We start from the raw sequence: 27,267 nt of genomic DNA on the forward strand, positions 1-27,267 counted from the left end.
AGTTGAGGGATGCCGGGGTGACTCAGTCGGTTAAGCATTTGACTTCAGCTCAGGTCATGATCTCAGGGTCCTGAGATTGAGCCCCAAGTTGTGCACAGTGGAGAGTCTGCTTGTCCCTCTTCCCCTTCCCCAGCTCGTGCTCTCTCTCTCTCTCAAATACATAAATAAAATCTTAAAAAAAATAAAGAAAAAGAGTTGAGCCTGGGGATAAAATACGTATTCTGTTTATCTTCTGTTTTTATTTATTTCTGCTGCTTCCAGCTGGTAAGTTCATGTCCCTTCATATAAGCCCTTGAGCCTACTTGTGTCTTTAAGTTTGGGGACAGCTGGTTGTCCCTCAGCATTATAAAGTTACAGCTTTATTGAGCTTCTTCTAAAATAGTATGAGTAGAAAGTACTGATACATAATTAGATACTCAGCTGTATATGATAATTTTAGTAGGCAGAGGGATGGTCTAAGACCCGAAGTAGGCAATCTGAGACTAGGAATTCCTGAGTTACCAAGGGTGTCGGGTGTGATAGCAATTTATCGTTCCCTTACATCCGTACCTCTGCCTCTTTCTCTTACTCTCCCTACTTTTTTCCTTTTGTTCACTTCCTCTTCTTGTACTCTTTTCTGTTTCTCTCATTCTACCTTCATTTCCATATTTTCCTTCCCATGTACCTAATGGAAACTCAGATATGTTTCCATTACAGGTTTCCCCTGCTCTCTGGAAGTAGAGTGTTCCTATGAAAACTTTTGTAAACTAAAATAGCATATAGTGAAGAAACAATGAATTTATGTAGGAAAATTTTTTAGCATTCTCAGACCCCAAAAAATAACCTTGCTTAGGCTTTTCTGATACCTTAGGACACATTTTGCCAATGGATGCACAAAATAAATTGAGGTAAAGTACAAAGTGCACAGACAGAGTTCAAAGCTGTGGTGGCTCGATGCTGAGATGCCCAGTGTGGTCCCAGGGAAGGAGCTTGGCGGTGCTGCTCTTCCTGCTTGAGTATGGGCTGCCTGTAAAACAAACGTTGAGCGCTATTTTCAGTTTTTGCCTTTTTTCCTAAAAGCAACAATCCTCTTCAGATTTCTTTTGGTCGGCAAAAACAGGAGCTAATGTTAGGTTTTTCATGAAAGCAAGTGTCATGATGTAAACTTTTGAAAGCTGGGAGATAACCTTTATTTGGTTTGACTCCTGAACCCAACATCCAAAATCAAATTCATCATCCCCTCAGATAAGATTCCTTCTCCTTTCTTCCCTGCTAGCAGTCACTCTGGCTTAAAACTATGAAGTCGTATTTGACACCTTCCTTTCCCTCACCCTCTGCAACCAAACACAAACATACCTTGACACATATAAATTCTGTCTCATTCATCCCACATTAATTCAACAAGGATCTGAGTTCCTCCTCTGTGCCAGGTATGAACTAGCTTCGGAACTTTTCCCCAGTCTTGTGTTCCTTTTTTTCAATCCACTACTTACCCCGCTGCCAGATTAATTCTCTAAAGCAGGTTTGGTGGTGTAAACGCAGCTTGCTGGTCCAGGTACATCTCCTATAACTTGTACTTGACCTGGACTGCCCTTCTAGAACATAAATCCACACTTTCTCACATCTGTGTTCCTGTTCATGCTGTTCTGTCTCCTGGGATAACATAAGCTCCCTGAGGACAGGACCTTTGTTTTATTCACTGTAGTATCTCTACAACCCAGAATAATACCTGGCATGTAGTAGGTACTCAGTAGATATTTGTTGAAAGAATAAATGAAAAGTAAGTGAAACCTGTCAATCCTATTCATTTTTTATGGCTATTCTCAAATATTAATATTACCTCTCTCAGGAAGCCTTTTCTGATCTTCTGTATATTTCTGTTTAAACATAAATAACTACCTGTGACAAAACTTTCTTCCCTCTTTTTTTTTTTCTTAAAGATTTTATTTATTTATTAGAGAGAGAAATAGTGAGAGAGCATGAGTGGGGAGGAGAGGGAGAAGCAGGATTCCCGCTGAGCAGGGAGCCCAACGTAGGACTCGATCCCAGGACCCTGGAATCGTGACCTGAGCCGAAGGCAGTTGCTTAACCGACTGAGCCACCCAGGCATCCCTCTTCCCTCTTTTTTCTGTATCAGTGCTGACTTTGATTATATATGTGATGTGGTTGCTGTGAGAGTAATATAGTCAGTAAATTAACAAATACTTATTGAGTTCCTATTCTGTGTCAAGTATTATATCTGGGTACTTGAGTTAAAAAGACAAAGGAATCAAATTCCTTTGCTCAATAAACTTAGTATCTAGTGGAAGATTAATCCATTATAATAGTAGTAAAAGTAAGCAGTAGTAGTAGCAAGCCTGGGATCGTATGGAAGCGGATCTATAAGAAGGGGATGGATATAGGGAGATGGGGGTAGGTTAGGAAGGAAGAGCCAATTCTAGGTGGTCACATGTAGAGAGCATCATAACAGGTACATATGGTTGGAGCAGACGGTGCTTGAGAGAAGTGGTGAGAAGTGAAGCAACTACTCTGAAGGGCCTTATACTGTTTTAAATGAAGAGGCAGTGTTATATTGTTACCATTATCCATTTTGTTGGGAGAAGAGGGAAAACTTGGATGACTGATACCCTTTTGAATAACCAGATACAGCTGAAAACCTGAAGTGAGCAAAGGCCATAGCTTCATGGAGCTTCCTGAAAAAAATTACTTGGGAGATAAAACTTCTGTTGCTTGGAATGTCTTCACACACTTGATTGATAGGCTGTATAAGCAATTCTCATTCGAAAATAAATTTCTCTTTTCAGAATTTGAAGCCATACTTTACTATCTCAGTTTCCAGTGTTGATGTCATTTATTATATCTCACAGTTTTGTGGGTGAGGAGTTTGGGCAGGGCTTAGCTTGGGGATTCTCCTGCTCCACATTTAACTTGGGTCCATATGGTGGCATTCAGCAAGTGACTGGGCTTGTCTGGAGGGATCAAGAGTGTAAATGCCCAACACCTTGGTGGCGATGTCTAGAAGACTAGTCTCAACTGGATCCCTGTTCCTTTCAGGATAGTCTTTAGAATTCTTTTTTTTTTCCCTTTTTTTAAGATTAGAAAAAATTTTTTTTAACATTTCTAAAAGATTTTATTTTTAAGTACTCTCTACATCCAACGTGGGGCTTGAACTCATAACCCTGAGATCAAGAGTTGCGTGCTCTATTGACTAAGCCAGCTTGGCACCCCTAGACTTCTTTTTGTGGTCTCCCCAGCAGAGTAGTTAGATTTCTGTATGGGGACACAGGGCTCCAAGAGACCAAGTTAAAAGCTACCAGTTTCTCAAAAGTCTATACCTGGAACTGGCGTAGCATCTTTTCACTGTACTCTGTTGGTAAAGGCAGTCAGGCCAGCTCAGATTCACTGGAGGGGAAGTAGACCTTACCTCAATGGGACAAGTATCAGAGAATTTACAGCCACACCACTCTTCCATGTGCCTTCTGCTGTTTTTAGATAGATATTATATTTTTCTGTTTCTTGTAGTCCTTGGTTTTAGATAATTTCTATGATGATTTCTGTGATTTCTAGATGAGAGGGAACAGAAAGGCCTTTTATGCGCCATCCCTAGACGTCTGAGTAGTTTTTAAGACCTCTGAAGATGACGGGGTGATAGAGAAAAGATAGAGAAATATCAAGACTTGATATTTTCCTCACTTCCTGTAGGACCCAGGGCAGTGCCTAGTACTTACATAATAAGCTCTCAGAAAGTACTTGTTCTCAAATTCCTTTTGTGTCAGATTTGTCTGTATATATGTATATGTATGTCTGCTTAGTAAGATTTTGGTTTATCTACTATTGAAGATAAATCAAGGAAAATAAGAACCTACCCATCTAAAAGAAAGTTCATTAATTGATTAAAAGTAGGTTTTATACAGAAAGATTTTTTTTCAGGAGAACCATATCATTTGGTTGCATGAAATGAACTCTGTCACGGGTCATAACAACAACAAAAAAATCCTGCTGGTGTATACTTTGTGAGAGTTATCAGCTGTCTGCCTGAGCTCTCCCATTTCTCTAACACATTTTGTGCTGTTGCTTCTAGTTACACATGCCACTCTGCACCAGCAGAAGGCATGCAGCCCAAAAAGGGGTAGGGTGGAGAAAAGATGAGGCGGAATCAAGCCAGCAAGAGAATGAAACAGATGGGTTGTGGGAGATGACCCTGCCCCCGTGTTGTTTTGTTCTGGCTGCTACTGATCATATGCGAATCAGCAGCCAAGAGATTGGAGTTGGTGATCTATGATGAAAAAGAGTTTGATCTCGGACTGAGTGGAATTATAAATTTACAACACTAAAACATGACGCAGATTTTTTTCTTTTGGTTATTTTAATTACTTTTCCTCTGAGACATTTCAGAATGTATTTTAAGACACAGCTTTTATGTTTTTCTAAATACTATACATATAATCTGAGATAAATATTATACATTTAGGTTCTTTTTCATGCAGGTTATACAGTAAATAAAATTTTAAGAGTATTTAGGAATTGGTAGAGGAGACATTTTAATACATGGTGACCATACCTCCACATTTTTGGATGTTGTCTCTAGATTGTCAGAGTTTACTAGGACTTTTTTCTGTGGGCTGTTTACAAATGAGTAGAAAGTAATATGTTTTCTAGAGAAATAAATCTTCCCTATATATATATTTTATGCTAAATATTCTTTTCTTCTGTCAGTGCTTGATTTTGACTTTTGTTTGGCTTATTTTCTAAGGTCAAGATTGAGGACATCTTGCTTTATGTCTTACCAAGTCTTCACTTTGTTCTATGGACTAATCTTATTTTTTTAAAAAGCATTATAAGAATGTTATCAAGCATAACACATGGAGAGAGAATAATAGTATAATGAGTTTCCATGTACCCAGAACTCAGCTTCAGTGGTTACCAACATTCTGCCACTCTTGTTTCATCTAAACCCCCCACGCCATCCCCTTGCCCATGATTTTATGGAAGAGTTTTGTTGTAATACAGTTTAATAATGACATTTTAAAAGGATTATCCTGAAACTTTTGAAATCATTCATTATTGAAATCAGTAATCATTGAAAACATTAATAGATACCACCATAGCATGTAATTTACTCAATAAAAGTATGTGGTAAAATTTTAAGTGATCTCCAAGCCCTTAATGATCCCATAAATATGGAACTTAATCAGTTACTAAGCTATTAAAATAAATTCTGAATGGAATGCTCAATAAAGCAGTTTTTCAGATTGCTTTTTCTTTCATTCCAGACATTGACAGGCACAATCGTAACTGCGTCACTACAGAATTTGCCACTCCTTTCTTTATTAAAAATGTATCTATATATTTTTAAAAGATTTTATTTATTTGAGAGAGAACACTAGCACGAGCAGGGGGGAAGGGCAGAGGGAGAAGGAGAAGCAGACTCCCCATGAAGCAGGGAGACCCGATGTAGGGCTCTAACCCAGGACCCCGAGATCATGACCCGAGTCGAAGGCAGACGCTTAACCGACGGAGCCACTGCAGCGCCCCTAAAAATGTATGTGTTCTAAGAAAATCACTTTTTTTTAACTTAGTTTTTCCCTTCATGCCTAGCACTAGACCTGGATTGACTTTCTTTTGGGGGCTGTTTCCCACACTTCAATTTTTAAAAATATTTTCTGAAAGTACTGGTTATGTGCATTAAATGCATGCCAGAATTACAGACTCATGCGATTTAAATTCAAGCTTTGGGGGCGCCTGGGTGGCTCAGTCGTTAAGCGTCTGCTTTTGGCTCAGGGCGTGATCCCAGCGTTCTGGGATCGAGCCCCACATCAGGCTCCTACACTGGGAGTCTGCTTCTTCCTCTTCCACTCCCCCTGCTTGTATTCCCTCTCTCACTGGCTATCTCTCTCTCTGTCAAATAAATAAATAAAATCTTTAAAAAATAAATAAATAAATTCAGACTTCGTTAAAAAAAGGTTGGTATTCTGTGATGGATCTTTATTGTCCTTTGAATAGTAACATGCATAAATATCGAATCTCTGAATTTCGGCAAGGTTGTTCTGAATTAGACCTAAATTAAAGAATAGATGGTTTTTATTCTTTCAAGCTCAATGAATAATATGAGTTAGCTTAGTAGGTTACTTTTTGAGCAGAGATCTTGCCAGATCATTTTGAAATTATCGTGGTAAAATACATATAACATAAAATGTACCATCTGAGCCATTTTTAAGTGTTGTACTGCTCAGTAGTGTTACGTAAATTCACATTGTTGTAAAACAGATCTCTAGAAAATTTTTATCTTGCAAAGGACTGAAACTCTATACCAAGTAAGTACTATTGCCAAGCCATTTTTAATGAACTGATAACTCATCTGAAACCAAAAATATTTATTTACATAACATCAGTATGTTTGTTTCTTTGTAATCATGTAAAGAATTATACGTTATGAGGCAGTATTTTAGTTTTTCTTTTTTTTTTTTTTAAACATGCTAGAGAAGTCCCCCCCCCAAGACTTTATTTATTAATTTGAGAGAGAGAGAGAGAGAGAATGTGAGCTCAGGGGAGCAGCAGAGGGAGAGGGAGAAGCAAACTCTCCGTCGAGCAGAGAGACCTATGAGGGGCTCAATCCCAGGACCCTGAGATCATGACCCAAGCTGAAGGCAGCCGCCCAACTGACTGAGCCACCCAGACACCCCATAGTTTTTCTCTTAATCTGGTAAACACTATAAAATTGCCGGTACTCTTTCATTCTATCACCCCTTCCCAAAAAGCAGTATAAAATTTTGCTTAGTCTCAAGTTTTAGTATCACAGATATCAGTTAAATCTGAAATTATGGGGTTTTGCTGTTTGGTGGAGAACTTTTTATATGAAACTGTGATTCTAGCCCAGCAATTTAACAGGAGTACTTAAATGGAATAAGGTTTGCTGGTTCCTGCCCTTGACTTCCAAGCATTATTTTTAATGTTTTGTGTCTTTCATGCATTCTTCCTTATACACATTCAGATTTTTCCTCAGAAACTCCCTGTCTTGGTCCCCAGAGTATCTTTAGGTATCTTTCATTTGCTTCTGTCTTTGTTCAGACAACAAGTATGTATGTATGTATGTATTATTATTTTTTTTAAAGATAGTTTATTATTATTATTTTTTTAAGTGAACTCTGTCCACAATATGGGGCTTGAACTCATGACCCCAAGATCAAAAGTTGCATGCTCTACCTACTGAGCCAGCCAGGTGCCCCCAACAGGTATTTATTGAGTACTACTTAATATGCAAATACTATTTCATAGGGTCTCTCATACGCAGTTGTTACCATCTCAGCTAAATTTCTCAGTTTTCTAGTGAGAGGTATGAACTTATAATCAGGAGATTTCACAACTTTCTTTCCCCAGTTTTCTTGAGATATAATGGACATGCAGCACTGTATAAGTTTAAAGTGTACAGCATAATGATTTGACTTACATATACTGTGAAATGATTACCACTGTAAGTTTGGTTTTAACATCCATCACCTCATATAGATACAAAAACAAAGAAAAAGAAGGTGTTTTTTTTTTTTTTCATTGTGATGAGGACTTTTAGGATTTACTCTCTTAACAACTGTCAGATATGCCATACAGCAGTGTTAACAGTAGTCATCATGTTGTCTGTTACATCTCCAGTAATTATTTATCTTTAATTGGAAGTTTGTACCTTTGACCACCTTCATCCAATTTCCCCACCACCCCCTGCCTCGTAACCATAAATCTAAGTGAGATCATACATTATTTGTCTTCCTCTGTCTGATTTATTTCACTTAGCACAAGGCCCTTCAGGTTCATCCCTGTTGTTGCAAATGGCAGGATTTCCTTCTTTCCTTATGGCTGAATGGTATTTTATTGTATATTAACAATTGTTTATACAAAACTTGTTACTGTATGTGAAGCTACTTTTCCTAGGTCTTAGGGCTGAAGATTTGATACTGTCCTACTTTCCTTTAGGACTCACGAGCTTTTGTTTTTTAAAAAACACACATCTCAGCGCCATCATCCATGTGCATGTGTGTGTGCGTGTATGAGCGTGTACGCATACGTATCAGGGTGGGGAAGGATATTGAGGACTGTTGTCCTAAGGAGTTTGGGTCTCAAAGGATCCTTGAATATCATAAAATTGCATCTTTAAAGGCTGCTGTTAAGGAAAGCAAACATGCTCTTTCAGAGTCCGTGGCAAAGAGTACTGAACCAGATGGATTGATTAATCATGTGTAACAGTTTTTTCCTCAAGTGCACACAGAGACACAGCTTAAATGGTTAAGTCATAGGCAAGATGGAAAAAAAATTCTTTGAAGGTTAGGTTCTGGATTTTCGTAGACATTTGTTGTTTTGTAATTCCTGAAATTGTTCAAACCCTAAAAAAAATCCTTTTCAATTGTTTGCCCATACTACCTCTTAGAACATTAAGTTCCTAGTATTGAATTCCTAACTTTTTTTTCTTTTGAACTTGCCTCAAGTCTTCTTCCAGCCTTTTTGGAGTAGAGAGTCCTTCTTACTATCTTTGTTCTTCTTAATGTCAACCCCCCATCTTCATTGCTCTTATTTGGATCCTTTCCAATCCATTTTATATTTATGAGGCATTATCAGTCAGAACTATGATTATGTTTGGGCACACTATAGCCTTATATGAAGATAGAATATGATGGTCTTTCTATTTTTTAGTTTTCAATGCCTTTCTTCATTTCATGGTTTTTCAGTTTTTTATTGGTTTCCTCATCTCCAAATTAGATTAAAGTGTTCACTGAAGTCTGCAGGAAACTCTTAGGTCCTTTTTCTAGATTAAGAACTCTAGCTTTTTCATTATACAAACCATATATATGTGTTTTAGAGAAAATTTGGAAACTAAAGAAAGTAAAAAGAAAGAAAATTGTTCATAGTCCAGTTAAAACCCGTTTTGTGTTTTTGGTGTATTTCCTTATTATCTCTTTTTCCTCTGGTTAATATTTTTATATATGAGTATGCATTTTCATATCTTAGTTTTCTTACACATTAGATCAGCATTTTCCATACTTTAAATGCTTTTTAAAAATTCTTAACTGCATAGTAGGAGTCAGTGAATGAATATATTCCTAATTCACTTAACCATTAATCCATGCTGTGGTTTAATGAAAAGATGCTATTGAAAAGATTTTGATGTTATAATGTATTCTTTATCATTTTTAAAGATCTTGTTCTTATGTTTCCAGGTTTTTTTATTTTTAATAACACATTTCTGGGTATTATGACTAAATATTCATGTAAGTTAAAATATTTGGGCAAATATCTATCATCAAACATACATCTCTATATTTTTTAATGAAATCTAATGGCTTGGACATTTTTTTTTTTCCTTCTTCTTTCAAGTAAGCTATACACTCAGCTTGAACTCACAGCCCCAAGGTCAACAGTCACATGCTCTATCAACTGAGCCAGCCAGTTGCCCTGGGAATCCTTTTCTTTTCTTTTCTTTTCTTTTCTTTTCTTTTCTTTTCTTTTCTTTTCTTTTCCTTTCTTTTCTTTTCTTTTCTTTTCTTTTTTTAAAGATTTTATTTATTTATTTGACAGAGATAGAGACAGCCAGCGAGAGAGGGAACACAAGCGGGGGAGTGGGAGAGGAAGAAGCAGGCTCACAGCGGAGGAGCCTGACGTGGGGCTCGATCCCAGACCACCGGGACCACGCCCTGAGCCGAAGGCAGATGCTTAACCGCTGTGCCACCCAGGCACCCCTGGGAATCGTTTTCTTAAAGAAATTTTCGGCCCCAGATAATGTTGCTACACTATTACACTTTAATACCTTTTGGATACTCATTAAAGTGTTACTTCTCAAGGTACTTCCCCTTGGTAGTTGGAGGATAAAATTTCTTCCATAACTATTTCTCCTTGGCTATTGTTTCCTTTTATCCCATTATACGTTGTGTGTGCTGCTTTTATTTCAATTGTATGTTGTCTTCCTGAGTGATGTAGTTGAGGACAGTATCAGACTTGAAATCACATGCACTCTGTGAGCATAGTAAATATTAATTACTTAATTTAAAAAAGATTTTATTTTATTTATTTTAGAGAGAGAGAGACAGAGAGAGCACAAGCAGGAGGGGCAGAGGGAGAGGGAGAGAGAATCTGAAGTAGGCTCCCCGTTGAGCATGGACCCCATCCTGGACCTTGATCTCACCACCCTGAGCCGAAACCAATTGTAGGACACTTAACTGAGTGTGCCACCCAGGCGCCCCAGTAAATATTAATTTAAAAATAATTCTGACTTACTTTCAAGAAAATGTTTAAGATTAGTGGTAGCTTGCCAGTAATATAATTTAGCATAGTATTCAGCATATGTCCAGTGAGTCTGTCTCTTCACAGTGACATCTAAACTTCTGTCTGCCCTTCCATTTCCAGGTTGCCATCACGAAAGCCAAGGTGGATTTCTCCAGTGTAGTGTGCCTGCCCCCTTCCGTCATTGCTGTGAATGGGCTGGACGGAGGAGGGGCTGGCGAAAATGATGATGAACCAGTGCTGGTATCCCTGTCTGCGGCCCCCAGCCCCCAGAGTGAAGCTGTTGCCAATGAACTGCAGGAGCTCTCCTTGCAGCCCGAGCTGACCCTAGGCCTCCACCCTGGCAGGAATCCCAATTTGCCTCCACTTAGTGAGCGGAAGAATGGTGAGTACATACAGAATTCTTGCATTGCCTAATTTGAACCAAGGTCTTCATATTCATGTTATAGATTATTACTTTATTTCATGTCTCTTGAAAGTTTCTTTAATCTTATTATTTCTTACAAAATAGAGAAATAGTAAGTTTAGGTGATCATTATAAACCCAACATTTCCTGCCTGGATTATTACAACTGCTTTCTGATTTGTCTTTCTACTTCTCTGCTTCTCCTTCCCAACTCCTTCCGTAAGTTCATTAATTCAGCAAATATCTATTGAACATCACTATCATAAACTGTGCTAAGATTAGGGATTAAATGATAAATAAGCCTTTGTCATTAGGAAACTTATCCTATACTTTTTCAGAGTAATCTTTTAGACCTCCCTAGCTTAATACTTTCCAGTGACTGCTCTATAGGATAAAAACAAAAGCCATGTTTTACAAGGCTTGCAGGGTCTGGTCTCTTTGTGTTTCATTAGCTTCTTCTCTTATCATTCCCCCATTCCTAGTCTTCACTTTTTAAACTTTTTTAAAAAAAAAGGTTTGTTTATTAGAGAGCACGCACCGATATGTGTGAGCAGGGGATGGGGTGGAGGGAGAGGGAGAGAATCTCAAGAAGATTCCTTGCTGAACACAGAGCCTGACATTTCGGGGCTTGATCTCACGACCCTGAGATCATGATCTGAGCTGAAATTAGGTCGGATGCTTAACCGACTGAGCCACCCAGGCACCCCTAGTTTTTGCTTTTTATTTTATTTTTAAAGATTTATTTATTTATTTTGAGAGAGAGAGAGAGAACGAGCGTGTGTGGGCATGGGGGGGGGGCTGGCACAGAGGAAGAGGGAGACTGAGAGAATTTCAAGCAGACTCTGAGCTGAGCATGTGGAGCCTTGTATGGGGCTCAGTCCCACAACCCTGAGATCATGGCTTGAACCAAAGCCAAGAGTTGGACATTTAGCTGACTTTGCCACCCAGGCGCCCCAGTTTTTGCATTTTAGTACTGTTTACAAAGCATGCAGTCTTGCTTCAAACTTTTGTTAATTAAAAAATATTATAGTTTGTTATAAAAACTTAAGATTTCAGAAAAGCTGTAAATAATAATATAGCAAATACTTATGTACTCACATGTATCTGGCTTATGTACTGTTCTCCATGGATCTCCATCCATCCCCAGGGTAACTACTGCCCTGAATTTGATATTTGATTGCCAAGTGTTTCTGTATTTTTTTAAACATATGAATATATTCCTAATAATTGTAAAATATTATTTCTCATTTTTATATCACATATATATTTATTGGAGAGAATTATATGTATTCTTCTGCAACTCGTGTTTATTGTTCAGTATTTATTTTCCTGTGAGTTTTAAAGGTATTCTACAAGTTCATCTCATCTAATCTGTGAATCATTATTTAGCAAATAGTCCTACTTTTCTGTACTGATCTTCAGTGTCAGCCTTATCTGTTTCTTAGTGTGCATGAGTTGTTATGCCCTCTGTTCTGCTTCACTGGTCTCTGTTCGTCTCTGTGTCGTACTACGTCATCTTAGTTACTATTGCTTAATGATTAGTCTTGTTATTTGGTAGGGTAGTCTTTCCTTGCCTTTTCTGTCTCCACAGTTGTCTTGGCTGTTCTTGCCCTTTTTAATTTTCCATAACTTTAGAATCAGCTTGTGGAGTTATGCAAAAAAAACAAAAAAATAAAAAACCTCATTGGGATTTTTTTCTCCAATATTTTATTATGAAAAATTTCAAGTATATGATAGAGTTTTACAATGAATACCTTTATGTCCACCTCTTAAATTCTACCATTAACATTTTGTTATACTTGCTTTGTAACATATCTATCTATCCCTCTGTCTATCAATCCATCATATTTTTTGGATGCATTTTCAAGGAAATTGCAGACACTGGCACACTTTCATTTTATTGAAATATATAACATTAATATAGAATAACACACAAATTCTAAGTGTCCTGGTTGTTGAATTATCACAGAGCGAATACACCTATGTGTAATTGCTACTTTGTTAGGAAATATTCCCAGCACCCCATAACCACCCCGCGTGTTTCTTCCCAGTCAGTATTCCCTCTTTTTGCCCAAAGGAAACTACCATCCTGACTTCTAACACTATGAATTATTAGTTTTGCTGATTTCTAAAGATGATGTAAATGGAATCATGCTGTATGTGTTCTTTTGCTGGCTTGTTTTAAAATTCATTTGTGTTGAATTGTGTGTGGCTCTAGTTTATTTTCATTGCTATATAATTAATCCATTTTATGAATATAGTGGAATTTGTCTATTTTACTTTTGGTAGGTATTTGGATTTTAGTTTGGGGCTATTATGAATCATGCTATAAAATCCTTGTATATGTGTACTTGGGATTTTGATTTGAAATATATCATTTATAGGTAAATGGGGAGAACACACATTTTACATATTGGGTACTAGTTTGTTTTATCTGTCCTTTAGTTAGTTTTATCTCTCCAGTTAAATAGGTCTTCTTGATTTTTTCTACAGAGTTTTACAATTTTCTCCATAAAGGTCATGTAAATATTTTGTTAGGTTTATTCCCAGGTATCTTTTTTTGGGGGGGGGGGTAGACATTATCAGTGGTATGTTTATATAAAATATCTTCTGACTGTTTGATGCTGGGGAATAGAAATACCAGACTTTTTAAAAACTCCCATGACTTTTCTACGTTTATGCCCTCTATTTGAGATACCAATCTGTCCCTACTCTTCTTGCCAACTCTTTCTTGTCCTTCAGTATTCTGTTCAGGCATCACTCCCTTTGAGAAGCCTGTCCTAACTCAGTCAGTGTTAGATGCCCTTCTTTCGATTTGCCAATTACCATTTATCGGTATACTTCATCACTATATTGTAATTGAAATTCTTCTGTCAGCAGCATGAGTGAGCCTTTGGAAACTGAAATCTGATCCTGTTACACTTCTCACACAACCCTTCAGTGTCTTCCTGTGAGGGTTATGATGAAATCATAGTTTTTTGGTTTTTGTTTTTTTAAGATTTATTTATGTATTTTAGAGACAGTGAAAGCGAGAGAGTGTGAACGCGAGTGGGGGGAGGGGCAGAGAGAGAATCCTTAAGCGGACGACCGCGCTGAGTGCGCAGCCTGATGCAGGGCTCGATCTCACAACCTTGAGCTCATGATCTGAGCTGAAATCAAGAGCCAGCCATTCAACCACTTGAGCTACCCAGGCACCCCCGTATCATAGTTTTAATGACGTGGGCCTGGTATCCTCTCTGACCTGATTTTTTCCTACCTCTGTCCCCTCGCCCACTCTACTCTGCTTTAGCCACACTTTCTTGCTGTTTCTTGAACACATCAAGTATGCTCCTGTCTCGGGCCTTGGTACTTGCTGTGCCTTTACTGAAGTTCCTGCGCAAATGTCATTTCCTCAGGGAAGCCTTCCCTGCCTGTCTTATCTAATATAGCACCTCCCATTACTCTCTATCCTCCTTTGTTTTTTTTTTTCTTCTAAGCACTTATTATTATGATGTATGTGTGTTTGTATATGTGTGTGTATATGTTTATTGTCTATATTCCCCTTCCGTTGATAGTATATTTCATGAGGCCAGTGGGCAACCAATAAATATTTGTCGAATGAAGAGATGAATGGTTTACTTGTTTGTTCCACTAGAGACAAGAACTCTGTTTTTACATCCATAGTGGGAAATGTAATGGAAACTCAAACAGTTCTTATTTTGGGAAATAATGGACACTCAAGCATTTTTTTGATGTTCTTTTCCCATTTCTAATTTCTGTTTTTCTTCCCCAAGATGGTAGAGACTTCAGCTTATTTATACACTAAGGGGAAAGAGTTAGTCTGGGGGGAAAAGCTGAAGACAGAAAAGGGGAAAGGATAACTGAGGAGATGTGAGAGGATGGGATTTAAAGGTATTGGCTCCGCCTTGAGCAGGGGTAAGGGCCATGATTCCTCTGGGGTAGGAGGAATGGCAGTGAAGGTGATGACAGACAGCAAACAGCAAACTGCTAAAATCTTGGGCAGGAAGTGGAGGAAATTGATGCTGACAGCTGTGATGGTCTCAGGGGAGTCAAGAGCAGCTGTTGCTGTTGGGGCAGAGGTGTTGGTGCATCTTCAGCCGTTCTCTCTCAACTCCTTGGCATATAATCAATTGAGTTTTTTCCCTATTTTGAACAATAAGTTTCTAACCTTCCCAAGATCCTGAAAGAGCAGGTTATATCACTCTCCCTCTACTTTCCCACATTCCAGAGACTTCACTGTGTTCTGGCTTCTATCCCTATTTCTCTTCAGAAACTGCCATCGCCAAAATCATTAGTGTTCTTGTAGATCAAATAGGCACTCTTCTCCTGTTTGACCTTTTTGTAGCATTGATATGATTGGCCACTCCCTCTGACCTGCAACTTTTCCTCCACTAACATTCTTGGCTTTTCCAAGTCTGCTTTTATAGCACACTCCCTTTTCTGCTCAGACCTTTTGCCAACTTTCTCTACCCACCTCTTAAATTTTGTTGCTCTTCAGTGTTGAGTTCTAGGGCTCCTTTACTTCTTACTCTGTATTTTTATCTTGAATGATTCCCCCAGAACTTTGGCTCTAGCCACCATCATATGCTGTTGATTGATGCCTGTATTACATTTCCAGGTTAGGTCTCTCCCCCGAGCTGCAGACTCCTGCGCTCAGCTGTCCAGCACCTCTGTAGGCTGTGCCGGGGACTCCGTATGTTCGGAGTCCAACTCCTCATCCACCTGCAGTTCCTGCTGAGTTCTCTTGTAGGAATTGGCACCTCCCTCTGCCTAGACATTCAAATAAGGGGTTGTTTTATTTTGTTTTCTTCCTAAATGGAGACTTTAAGAGTTGTATTTTTTTTATTTTTATTTTTTTAAAGATTTTATTTATTTGACAGAGAGGGAGACAGCCTGCGAGAGAGGGAACACAAGCAGGGGGAGTGGGAGAGGAAGAAGCAGGCTCATAGTGGAGGAGCCTGATGTGGGGCTCGATCCCATAACGCCGGGATCACGCCCTGAGCCAAAGGCAGACGCTTAACGACTGTGCCACCCAGGCGCCCCTAAGAGTTTTGTTTTATAATCAGATAAAATGTAGGAAAAAGAAAGTAAAAATTCCCTCATAGTTACACAGTTCAGTGATAGCCAGTGGCAGCAGTTAATATATTTTTCTGTCGGCTTTTTTGTGTTCATTTATTTATTCTTACATGTACTCTGTATAACTTGTTTTCATGTAATTTTATTTCATGAGATTTTCCTGTATTATTCAGTGGTCGAAGAAAACATTTTTTCTTCTGCTTCATATTTAAATTATGTATTGAATTGTGTATATATAACAGTTAGCCAGTCTCCTATTATGAGACTCTTAATTGTTTTTATTTTTTTCTGTTATAAATAATACTGCAGTAAACATCTTGGTATATAAATCTTGGTGTAAGTAACTATAGGACAGACTTACAGAAGTTAAGTGACAAGATACGGACATAAAGAACATTTTCCTTTTCTTGTTGTGAAAGTAACATGTTTGGGTGTGAAGTTTTTACTTTCTTTAAGTCAGTGTTTCCAAATTGTCCCGGAGAAAGATGATAGTATGCTAATTTTGGAAGTAATTTTTTTTTTATTCCATCTTCCATCTCCCTGCTTCCTGTCTTTCTTCCAGGCACCAGTACCACCTTTTTTACATTCTGCAGCATTCATATATACTGAATTCACTCTATTCTTGCCATCTTTACAACTGCCGTTTAGTGCAGACTCTTATAATAATGCCTTTCTCCGATTATTGCAATGATGGCCTTTTAACTGGTCTCACCTTGTTTCTAATCTTGTCCCTGTGGCCACTGAGATGATTTTTCTAAATGATGAATGTGGTCCTCCTGGTTGAAATCACTTTGTAGTTCCCCTTTCCTCCGGGGTAAAGCTTATTATGCGCTCCTCAGAATGGTAAACCAGGTCCTCAGAGCCAGCTTCTGCCCCACCCTTCATCTCTTCCCACTCAAACTAAAATATTTGGGATTTCCCAAAGAGATAGATTTTCACATCTCAGTTTCACTTCATGTCCTGTTTTTTTGTTTTTTTTTTCCCCTTCCCTGAATGACCTTTCTCCTCCTGCCATTTCCATCTAGTCAAGAATCAAGGGAAGGTGCCACTTCTTTCAGGATTCTTCCTCAGACTGCCAGCTTGGGCTAGGGGTTTGTTCTTTCAGTGTTCTTCCAAACTACCCTCTGTGTAATACCTACCTGTTTGTTATTAGATTTGGCTAGAAGAGAACCTTTCTGCATGCAGGGATTATGTCTGTTTTACTTATTGTGGTATCGTTAGTGCCTAGACAAAAATTTTAGTGTGCTGATGAATCAACTAGAGTGCCTGTTAAATGCAGACTCCGATGTAATCTGGGAAAGGCCTGAGGTTCCACGTCTCTAACCAGCATGCAGGTGATGCCAGTACTGTTGGTCTGGAGGACCACACTCTGAGTAGCAAAGTCTTAGAATGTGGTAAGTGTTTGATGAGTGTTTGTTGAATGTACAAGCAAATGAATACATGGTGAAACGGAAACTAATAACGCACTGAAACATTGACTTCTTAGATTTAAGCAATTAAGAAAGTGATTGTTAACTCTGTTGCTGGACAGAGGGGAAAAACCCAGTTTAATTCAGGGTTTAGATTATTTGGAAGAAAGACTTCTGAGTCCTCTCCTGTATAGGTGAAATGTGTTGCGGAATAATTCTTTTATTCTCTTAATTAGTGATAGAACATTTAGATCACAAGTTTTAACTATTTTTTTAAGTTGATCTCTATAAATTTGAAATTAAAAAAAAAGATTTATTTGAGAGAGAGAGTGCATGTGAGCGGAGGGAGGGGCAGAGGGAGAGAGAGAGAGCATCTCTAGCAGACTCCGTGATGATCTTGGAGCCTGATGTGGGGCTCAGTCGCGGTACCCTGAGATCATGACCAGAGCCAAAATCAAGAGTCAGATGCTCAACCGACTGAGCCACTCAGGCCCCCCAAATTTGAAATTTTTTAATATAAGCCCAGTGTGTAAAACAGCTATTCTGGTTGAATGAAACCTGAATGGAGAAGCCAGACCCCCACTTACTTGGCATCCTTCTTGCTCCTCAGGAAACTCTTGAAAAAGCACAAGTTGAAAACTTCTGATCTGGATCACATTATCTCCCGTAATTTGAGCTATGTCAGAGACAGCCTCTTCAGTTGCTTGAATGGTTTCCTAACTGCCAGGCGTCCCAAACTGATTACTTCTGATCGTGCTTAGAAGGGAATATGGATACTTGAAACTAACAAACATGATGTTGTGTACAACGTATTTATCATTTTGGCAAGAGAAAAGAAATCGAAGAAAGTGAGATTGTGTTCAACATTGGAAAGGAAATGGGAGGGGGGAAACTGATAATTAGAACAATATTGAAGGGGAGGAGAAGGGCTTAATAAAGAAATACTCTGTAAGAAGTTTGATGACTACCAAATAACTTATATGATAGAATGTATGCCAGTGACCGGAAATACTAATTGCTTAGCAAAAATCACTAATTATCAAAATCAGATTCTGTTATTATAGGGAGAAAATAGGAAATATTGACCAAGTTTCTTTTTTATTCCATCTAGCAGCCGCCAGTTAAATGTCTGGACAGGGGCAATATTGTCAGTGTCTAGTTGCAGGGCCTTCTACTTGTGCACCTTAATGGTGCTTCTTCCTGTCAAGAGGGGTAAGAGGCTGTATGTACCAGTGAGATCATCATTATATTTTATGCCAGGTCTTCTTTATATGGCTGCTTATAGGAAGGTAAAGGTAAAAGCAGAAATGGAAAATCCTTTTTTTTTTTTTTAAAGATTTTTATTTATTTATTTGTTTGACAGAGATAGAGACAGCCAGCGAGAGAGGGAACACAAGCAGGGGAAGTGGGAGAGGAAGAAGCAGGCTCATAGCGGAGGAGCCTGATGTGGGGCTTGATCCCAGATCGCCAGGATCACGCCCTGAGCCGAAGGCAGACGCTTAATGACTGAGCCACCCAGGTGCCCCAGAAATGGAAAATCCTTAAGAAGACTGTGAAATTGGAAAGTGTGGAGTTCTAGAGCAGAATAAATTCTAGAGTTAGGAGGTGCTTTTTCATGGATGGTGTACTGTGTATTGGAAGAATGGAGTGAGAAATTTCTTTTTTCCCAGATTGATTTCATTTAGAACCATATCTTATATAAAAATTCAGTGATTTAGCAAGGGTCCTTACAGTGAAGGTCCTGATACCTCTATTTCCTAAACAGAGGAAGTGGGAGCCCTAATGAGAAGAGGTGCCTTTTGTTAACCCAGCCCTATTAACGTAATTGGAAAAAGTGAATAGAGATGTTTCAAGGTATATTTTAAAATATTTTTTAATATTATTCCTCTGTTTTCTTCTAGGCCAAGCACTTAATCTGAAAGATAAAATTGAGCATGGGTGGCTATATGCTAAGCATACTGCTCTTGATTTTATCTCACTCAGGTCTTGATCTCAGGATTTTGAGTTCAAGCCCCATATTGGAGCCCACTTAAAAAAAAAAAAAGATAAAAGTGATCTACCTGTGGATCCTCTCCAGTCTGGGCTTGGAGAAGCCTGGAAGTACCTTTTTAATGATTAACCCCATTGGCTCCAACTAAGAGTTCTGGCATATGTTAAATGAGTTTATCCAAACGGAAATTTAAGTTTCACTTTGCTTCTTCCTTTAATGGCATGGTGCTTTTTGGCTGTCCTTCCATGTCCACCTATTCTTAACACTAATCTGATATTATTGGTTTTTTAAATATGAGTTTCAGAACTGGCCGAGTCTGTATAAGGCTTATTTTCAGGAGCCTCTAGGATGGGAGCTGAGATACCTTTTGCTTCTTTTTTCTCATTACAAATATATTGCATTTCACTTATCTTACAGATTTTGTGGGTAAGCATGGGAATTTTGCCAGAATTTGTATTTCAAGGCTTCTGTTGGAAAGTGCATTCCATGTTCCACATGATCAAATTACAAATGGACTTTTGGAATATAATCCATTTTTAAGTTGAGGACTTGCTTATATCGTAAGAGATATGCCTCTTGAAGTTTGGGAATCACAGATTTAAGACCCAGTGAATAATAATTAGCTGGAATGCATTGCTCAGAAGGCACTGCAGACAAAAGTTAGATAAATTAATGATGACAAGTTCATAAAGGTTTCTAAGAGGAAGCTTGTATTTGGGAGACTATATTCTTGACCTTTTATTTTGTCCTTGACTTTTAAAATTTTATTTCAGAACAGTCATTTGTACCTTCCTGCAATTCTGCTGTTGTTCACTGCCATGACCACTATGGAAATTAGTATTCAGCAGATATTTATAAAGTGCCTATAGTAAGTGAGACGCTTAGAAAGACATTGAAAGCTATAAAGAGAAGTAAGTTGTACCAGTTACCAGTTTTTGCTCTATTCCTTCCTGTTCCTTTAATGAACAAACCAGTAGCTCTTATATCAGAGCTAATCGGTGTGAAATTTCTTCCCCCCCCCTCCCCATTTTAGGTGCTACAAACTAAATTTGGGGCTAGTGGTCTGTTTATGGGGGATAATTTCTTTGGGACATGGATAGAGGTTGAATACCAGGCAACCGTTTTGAAAATGGTGAGATTTACCTTTCCTCTGTCCTGTCTTGTCCCCTTCCTGAGCATTCCGTAAGGCAGCTATCCTGCACTTCTTGTGTTCTGGCCAAAGAATCCTTGTTTGAATATTAAAGCTGATGAGAAATTTATAGGACTTGAATTTTTACGCTTTGAAGGAGGTCTCATTCTCATTATTGAGAAAGTGCCTTTTTCCAACTCACCAAGGATTGAATAAATAAAGACTTGAAATACTGCTCACAAAAAGGTTGCATATATCTTTACTTATTAGGAATCTTCATTTCTGAAGCATGATCCAACAGATATGAATATATTTAGAGAACAATGGGATAGAACATTTGAAGCTGAAGCTGAGCTGAAGAAGCTTCTTATACTCATCACACACCTTGAAATTAGATTGGTGACATATATTTTACCATTTAAGTTTTTTTTCTTTTTGGGGGGGAAAGATACTAACATATATAGAGAAAAGTACATAAATCATAGGGTAGTTTACAGAATAACCATAAAGCAAAGAGTTGTGTAACCACTACTCAACAGCAGCTCATTGTGAGCCCCAAGGAAGCCTCCTATATGTTCCTCTCTGAACACAACCCCATCTTTTCTTTTCAGTAGTAACTGCTGTTTTGACTTCTTAAAAATCATTTGTTTTACCAATTATATAGTTCTAAACAATATAGTTTTGTTGAAGTTTATATGAATGGAATTCTGTATTCTTTTGCTCGACATATATGGTATTCATTTATGTATATAGTTTTTAGTTCATCCATTTTCATTATTGTATAGTGGATGGGCCTGTGGAAAAGTACTCCATAATTTTTAAGAAATCTATTCTGCTGCTGAACGTGTGGGTGGTTTTCAGGTGTAGGCTATTACAGTGCTGCTCTGAATGTTCTTCAGGTGCGTGAAGATGTGCATACGTACACAGGAGTGGAATTTCCTGTAGTATGCATAGTAATATAAAATCATTCGGTAATCCTAAACTGTTTTCCAAAGTGGTTGTACCAAGTGTATATATCTTCCAGCAATATATGAAAGTTCTTATGCTTCATAGCCTTGCCAGCACTTGGCTTTGTTAGATTTTTAATGTTCACTACTCTATTTATATAAATATCTTATGTTCTTAATTTTCATTTCACCGTTTTCTAATGAGGTTAAATATCTCGTCTTCTATTTATTGGCCATTTGGATTTCTTCTTTTGTGAAGTGTCTAGTGAAATCTTCTGTCATTTTTTTTCTTTATATATATACATGTATTTTTTATATTCTTTATATATTCTAAATACTAGCTTGTTGCTGCTTAAATGTGTTACAGATACCTTCTTCCACTCTGTGATTTGTCTTTATCATTCTCTTTATGGTATCTTTTGATGAAGAATTTCTAAATTTAATTGGTTTGATTTATGAGTCTCTTTTAGTGAGTTTTGTGTTTTAATTTTTTTGTATGGGGTAAGGTAAGGCCCAACTTATTATTTTTTAAGATTTTATTTTTTTATTTACGCGAGAGAGAACATGCAAGTGGGGTGGGAGGAGCAGAGGGGGAGGGAGAACGAGGGGGAAAGAAAGAATCTCAGACAGACTCCACCCTGAGTGTGGAGCCAATGTGGGGCTCATTCCAGGACCCCAACATGATGACCTGAGCGGAAACCAAGAGTCAGGCACTTCACCGACTGAGCCATCCAGGTGCCCCTTAATTTTTTTTTTTTTTTTCCTAAATGGACTCTCATTAATTGAAAATACTCCCCCCCCCCCCCCCCCCACTGATCAGCAAAGCTACCTCTTTCATATATCAAGGACTTACCTCATGTGTGGGTGTGTTTCTGAGCTCACTGTTTACATTGGTCTGTTTGTTGATGCCTGCACCAGGACCTCACAGTCTTAACTATGATAGTTATATAATAACCCCTGTTATGTGGGAGAAGTAAGTCCTCCCACCTTATACTTTTTCCAACAGTGTCTTTCTTGGTTTATTCTTTTTCCTTTGCATTTCCATATGAATTATTAAATCACTGTGGGATTTTGATTAGGATTTATTGCATTAGCTCTATAAACCAATTTGGGGAGAATTAATATCTTTAGAGTATTATACTATGAACATGATATATTTTTCCATTTATTTAGATTTTCTATGAGGTCTCCTGATGAGGTTTTATAATTTTTTGTGTGTGTTGGTCTTACACATCTTTTGTTAGATTTATATTTAGAGGTTTCATATATTTTAATGCTGTTGTGTTATCCTTGAAACATTTTTATTTTCTCACTGTTGCTGATCCCCAATTTTTTTTTTTTTTTAAAGGAATAACAGAGTTTTGTTATCTGCCATGCTGGGTGGGACAGGAAGTAAGCAGGAGAGAATGGCAGTGGAAGGAACATATGAGGTCCTCTTTCATAGGCTTTTCTCCTCTTTTGTGTAAAGCTTAGGAAGTACTCATTTGTTCTCATAAGTGTGTGCCTTTGGAAGAAAGGACAGATCATGTATTCTTTCTCTGCAAGGGTACGCACTGTATCCTTTCAATCTTTAGTGTTGCCAGGAGGTACTAATTAACTGCTGAGAGAAATAAAAATTTTGAGTGGGCTGTTTCTGATCTAAATTACAGTATTTTCTTGAGGAAAGGAAAGAGATTTGTTACTTATGTGCCTCAGGAAGCCTGGTTGTCAAGGATTTTCTAGATTAGGTCTCCCAGCTAATGTGAAAATGCCCAAATCTTAAGTATGTGAATTCATTAAATGATTCTGTTTAAAATGTGATTTAGAGAATTTCTCAGCCTGCTTCATCTCAGCATTTAGAAATAATCAATTTCTCATTCTCAGGTATTCATCAAATGTTGTTCTGGGTTACTGGAGAAAAACAGATATCAGATAGACTCTCCCTCTTAAAACAGTGAAACAGAGGGGCGCCTGGGTGGCTTAGTCGGTTAAGTGTCTGACTCTTGGTTTCGGCTCAGGTCATGATCTCAGGGTCCTGAGATGGAACCTGTGTCTGACTCTACACTTAGGGTGGAGTCTGCTTGAGATTCTCCCTCTCCTTCTGCCCCCTCACTGCTCACATGCACTCCTTCTCTCTCTCTCAAATAAATAAATAAATCTTAAAAAAAAAAACCAACAACCAGAAAAGCACGGTGAAACAAACAAAAACAAATGGATCTCATCTCCCAGAGTAAATCGCTGTTAGTGTGTGGTTTATTTACCTCGTCTTCTTCCAAGTGTACATTTTAAAAATAACTAATATTATGCTCTTTTCATTTAGCATTACAGCTTAAGATTTTTCAGATATCATTGAAGTGTTTTTATAATTAGCCTTTATAATGGGTGTGTAACATTACATTCTGTGCCATCATTTATTTAATTTTTCCAAACCTCATTGGACATTTGAATCATTTTCTATTTTTCACACATATTCTAGTATTCAGATGAAAATCTTTTATTTATTTATTTTTTAAGATTTTGTTTATTCATTTGAGACAGATAGAGCATGAGTAGGGGGAGAGGCAGAGGGAGAGGGAGAAGCAGGCTCCCTGCACGTGGGACTCAATCCCAGGACCCAGAGACCATCATCTGAGCCACTAAGGCATCCCAGATGAAAATCTTTTAAAGCCTTCTTCTGCATTTTGGATTATTTCCTTAGAAGTGGAAATATTGTCTTAAATAATTGCACCATTTCAGTGTTGAAAAATTCAGTGTCTTTTGAGCACTATCTGTATGTTAAGTATTGGCAAGACAATAAGAAACAGGACAGATAAAGTTCACATTGTTATGGAATTTAGTGAAAGAAAAATTAGAGTTATACAAACCAATTCATAGTTAAAAACTTTGGTAAGTGTTTTGGTGGGGGGAACGTAAGATATTATAACTGAATGGCAAATCTCATAGAGATGGTTCTAATTTAGGTGGGGGAGGGGTGGGGGTTGGTTGGGAAAGGCCTCTTTGAGGAAGTGATGTTTAAGCTAACAGCCAAAGCACAAGTAGTGGTTGGCCAAACAAAGGAAAGGGGGAATAGCATGTGTTAAGGCTGGGAAGATGGGGAAGTGGGAGAGGGGACAGGGCACAGGCTAGGATTGTTGGGGAATACTTGGCACAAAACAACTAAAAGAATACCAGTATGTCACTGGAGAGGAGAAAATGATGTGAAGTGAGTACGTAGATAGGAGCCAGATCACACAGGCCTTTGTACGCGTGAAGAATTGAGGTTCTTGAGAAATATCTTGTCCCTTTCATTCCAAGTGACCTGCCAGTTTATACTTTGTCAGCCCTGCATGAGTGCCCGGCTCACTTATTAACATTGATTATCTCATTTGTGAAAGGCTTTGCTAACGTGATAAATGAAATGTTTTCATTTCAATTTGTATTTCTTTGGTTACTAGTGAGGAAGAACCTTTCCCAAGTATTTGTAGCCAGTGGGTCTTTCATTGTTTTTGACCATTTCGTTGTCCATTAAAACGTTATTTTTAACGTTTTTCCAAAAGTACTGTTGCAACAGACTGGGGACCGCTTGTCGGGAATTTGTGGAAGAGTTTTTTTACATGTCTCTCACTCAGTATATATTTTGGATAAGGGGCTGGATCAGGTCAAGACTGGGTTTCTTTTGGCTTTGCTATTTTATGGTTCATGGGTGTACAAGTCTGTGGAGTTGGGAATTCAAAAAGAAAGTGATAGGGGCGCCTGGATGGCTCAGTTGGTTAAGCACCAAAGCCCCATGGCTAGCCACCTGCTTAGTGGGGAGCCTGCTTCTCCCTCCGCCCCCCCCCCCCATGCTCTCTCAAATAAATAAAATCTTAAAAAAAAAAAAAAAAAAGAAACTGATAAACTCTAGTCCCTTAATTTTCTTAAGAGCCAGCTCATATCATCTTTCCCCCAAGAAGCAATCCAGGTCTCTTGTAACCAGAACTGATTGCTGCCTCTTTTCACATTTGTTTAGCAGCTCGTTTGTACTCTTATTTGGTACTTCATTTTTCAGTTTTCTTTTTTAAATTGTTGGTTAGAGATTTTCTATCCTACCTCTTTATAAGGAAGGCCCTGAGGGCAGAGACAGTGTCAGTCTGTTTCACCCTTGTCTTTGTGCCCCACTGGCTTGAGGACAGTAGTTCAGACTTAAGTATGAATGACCTGGCTGTTTGTATTTATAGCTATCACAACCCTTAAACATTTACTATTCTTTGAAAAGTTACCTGAAAATAGTGCCTTCATGTATCCTGAGGCCAAGGAATAGCATACCTATGGTAATGCGTGATCCTCCCAGGTCTGCAGGTCTTGACTGGGTTTTTCATCAATCGCAGATTTTGGTCACAGGAAATGGAGGCTGCCCAGGACCTGTAGTGACTTGCCTAGGTGTTGGGTTATGTTATCATTGGGTGTTTCCACTTTGCCCAAAACCAGGTATCTGGGGGAGAGACTTAACTGGTTGGGACCTGTACAATTTCACTGTGATGATAGATTTTTGTAGAGCGGAACCTCAGTAAACCGCATGCACTTGTGAGAATCTAAGTCAGCTATGGACATAGGAACAAGGTTATATTTTAGTGTACTGAAATCCCACAGAGATCATAAAAAGGCATTTGTTAACTTTGTGTATAGTACCTGTCTATACTACATTCCATCATAGAAATTAATTAATTGATTAATTAATAATCAGTTATGGTGCAGTTGACAGCTTTTTTTTTTTTTAAAGATTTTATTTATTTATTTGACAGAGATATAGAGACAGCCAGTGAGAGAGGGAACACAAGCAGGGGAAGTGGGAGAGGAAGAAGCAGGCTCACAGGGAGGAGCCTGATGTGGGGCTCGATCCCATAACGCGGGGATCACGCCCTGAGCTGAAGGCAGACGCTTAACCGCTGTGCCACCCAGGCGCCCCAGTTGACAGCTTTTGATGGTTAAAGAATTGCTTATTTTGTAGTGAGCTAGGCTCTCTGTTTTTTTGGTTTCTCCCACTCATTCCCTACAGCTTGGGCATTTTCATTGTCATTAGCACTTATCCCTAAGGGCATTACTGTGGTTGTCCTTATTTATGTTAACTCTATACTTCAATGCTGTGGATAGTTTTAGTCTTCCTCATGTAGTGTTCCAAATAATAGCACCTTCAGCATGTGCTTTAATGAAAATTGTGACTACCTGCCTTTTCTGGGTAGGTAGGGATTCTTTAGTTGTTATGAACTTTTCCCATATGATTAGAATTTTCTGCACTAAATAGGACTTTACATTCCATTTGGCATACATTTATGAATGCTGTCACATGTCAGACACTGTGCTCCATCTGTTAATGCAGAGGCATTAAGCCATGTGGTAAAGAGCAGTAATAGAGGTGGGCACAGGTTCTGGGGGGGGCATAACCGAGAGTTATTTAGCATATCCATGCTGAGTGTGAGGAGGGTGGGGAGAGTGCCAGGATTATCGGAAGGCGGCAGTTAAACTAAGTTTTGAAAGATGAATAAGAATTATTCAGTAGCAGGCATGGTTTTTAATCAAGGCTACGCTGGAGACAAGGAGCACAGCTTAGAAGCTATTGCTGAAGTACACACTACCACCTTTGCAATATTTCTGTGAAAAGCTTTGAGCTAAATTGGATCAGCCTCTGTATTTAACTCGTACTAATTTAGTGGAAATACAGGGGATGGGGGCAGCGTGTTAAATGACACCATGGGGCTGTAGTTAGCAAAGCCCCAAATGTGGGAAAACAGCCTGGGATTTTCAACAAATAAACTACAAAAAAAAAGAGAAGGGAGGGATTATGGATTATAAAAGAGATTTAAGAGACATCAGTGAAATGCTATATATTGTCCCTATTGGACTCTAATTTGAATATATCAACACTAAAAAATTTGGAGTATGAGACAGTTGGGAAAATCTGACCATTGATTGGATAGTTGCTGATATTACGGGATTTTTAAATTTTTGGGTGGCAATAATATTGTGGTTATGTTAAAAAAATAGTTCTTTTAGGCATACAGAAAAAAGATGAAATGAGATGATGACTAGAATTTGCCCCAGAGTGATCCAGTGTGGGCTGGGTGCTGTGTGTGG

The 27,267-nt window shown here is 38.4% G+C and overlaps 1 protein-coding gene across 4 annotated transcripts in view; it reads left to right on the top strand.

The window, feature by feature from the left end:
* Positions 1-27,267, top strand: part of MRTFA (myocardin related transcription factor A) — a 191,670-nt gene that overhangs the window by 68,176 nt on the left and 96,227 nt on the right. For 2 of the 4 annotated variants that reach the window (XM_057316567.1, XM_057316566.1), the window contains one exon: positions 10,366-10,627. Coding sequence is in view for 2 of the 4 variants with exons in the window: in XM_057316565.1 (XP_057172548.1) it covers positions 9,672-9,803; positions 10,366-10,627 (394 nt within the window). In the remaining 2 variants the exon portion in view is untranslated. Of the gene's footprint in view, positions 1-9,549; positions 9,804-10,365; positions 10,628-27,267 lie in introns of those variants that run through there. The other 2 variants (XM_057316565.1, XM_057316564.1) reach the window with 2 other exon arrangements.

Source organism: Ursus arctos, unplaced genomic scaffold, assembly GCF_023065955.2.
Source record: "Ursus arctos isolate Adak ecotype North America unplaced genomic scaffold, UrsArc2.0 scaffold_21, whole genome shotgun sequence".
Lineage (NCBI taxonomy): Eukaryota > Metazoa > Chordata > Mammalia > Carnivora > Ursidae > Ursus > Ursus arctos.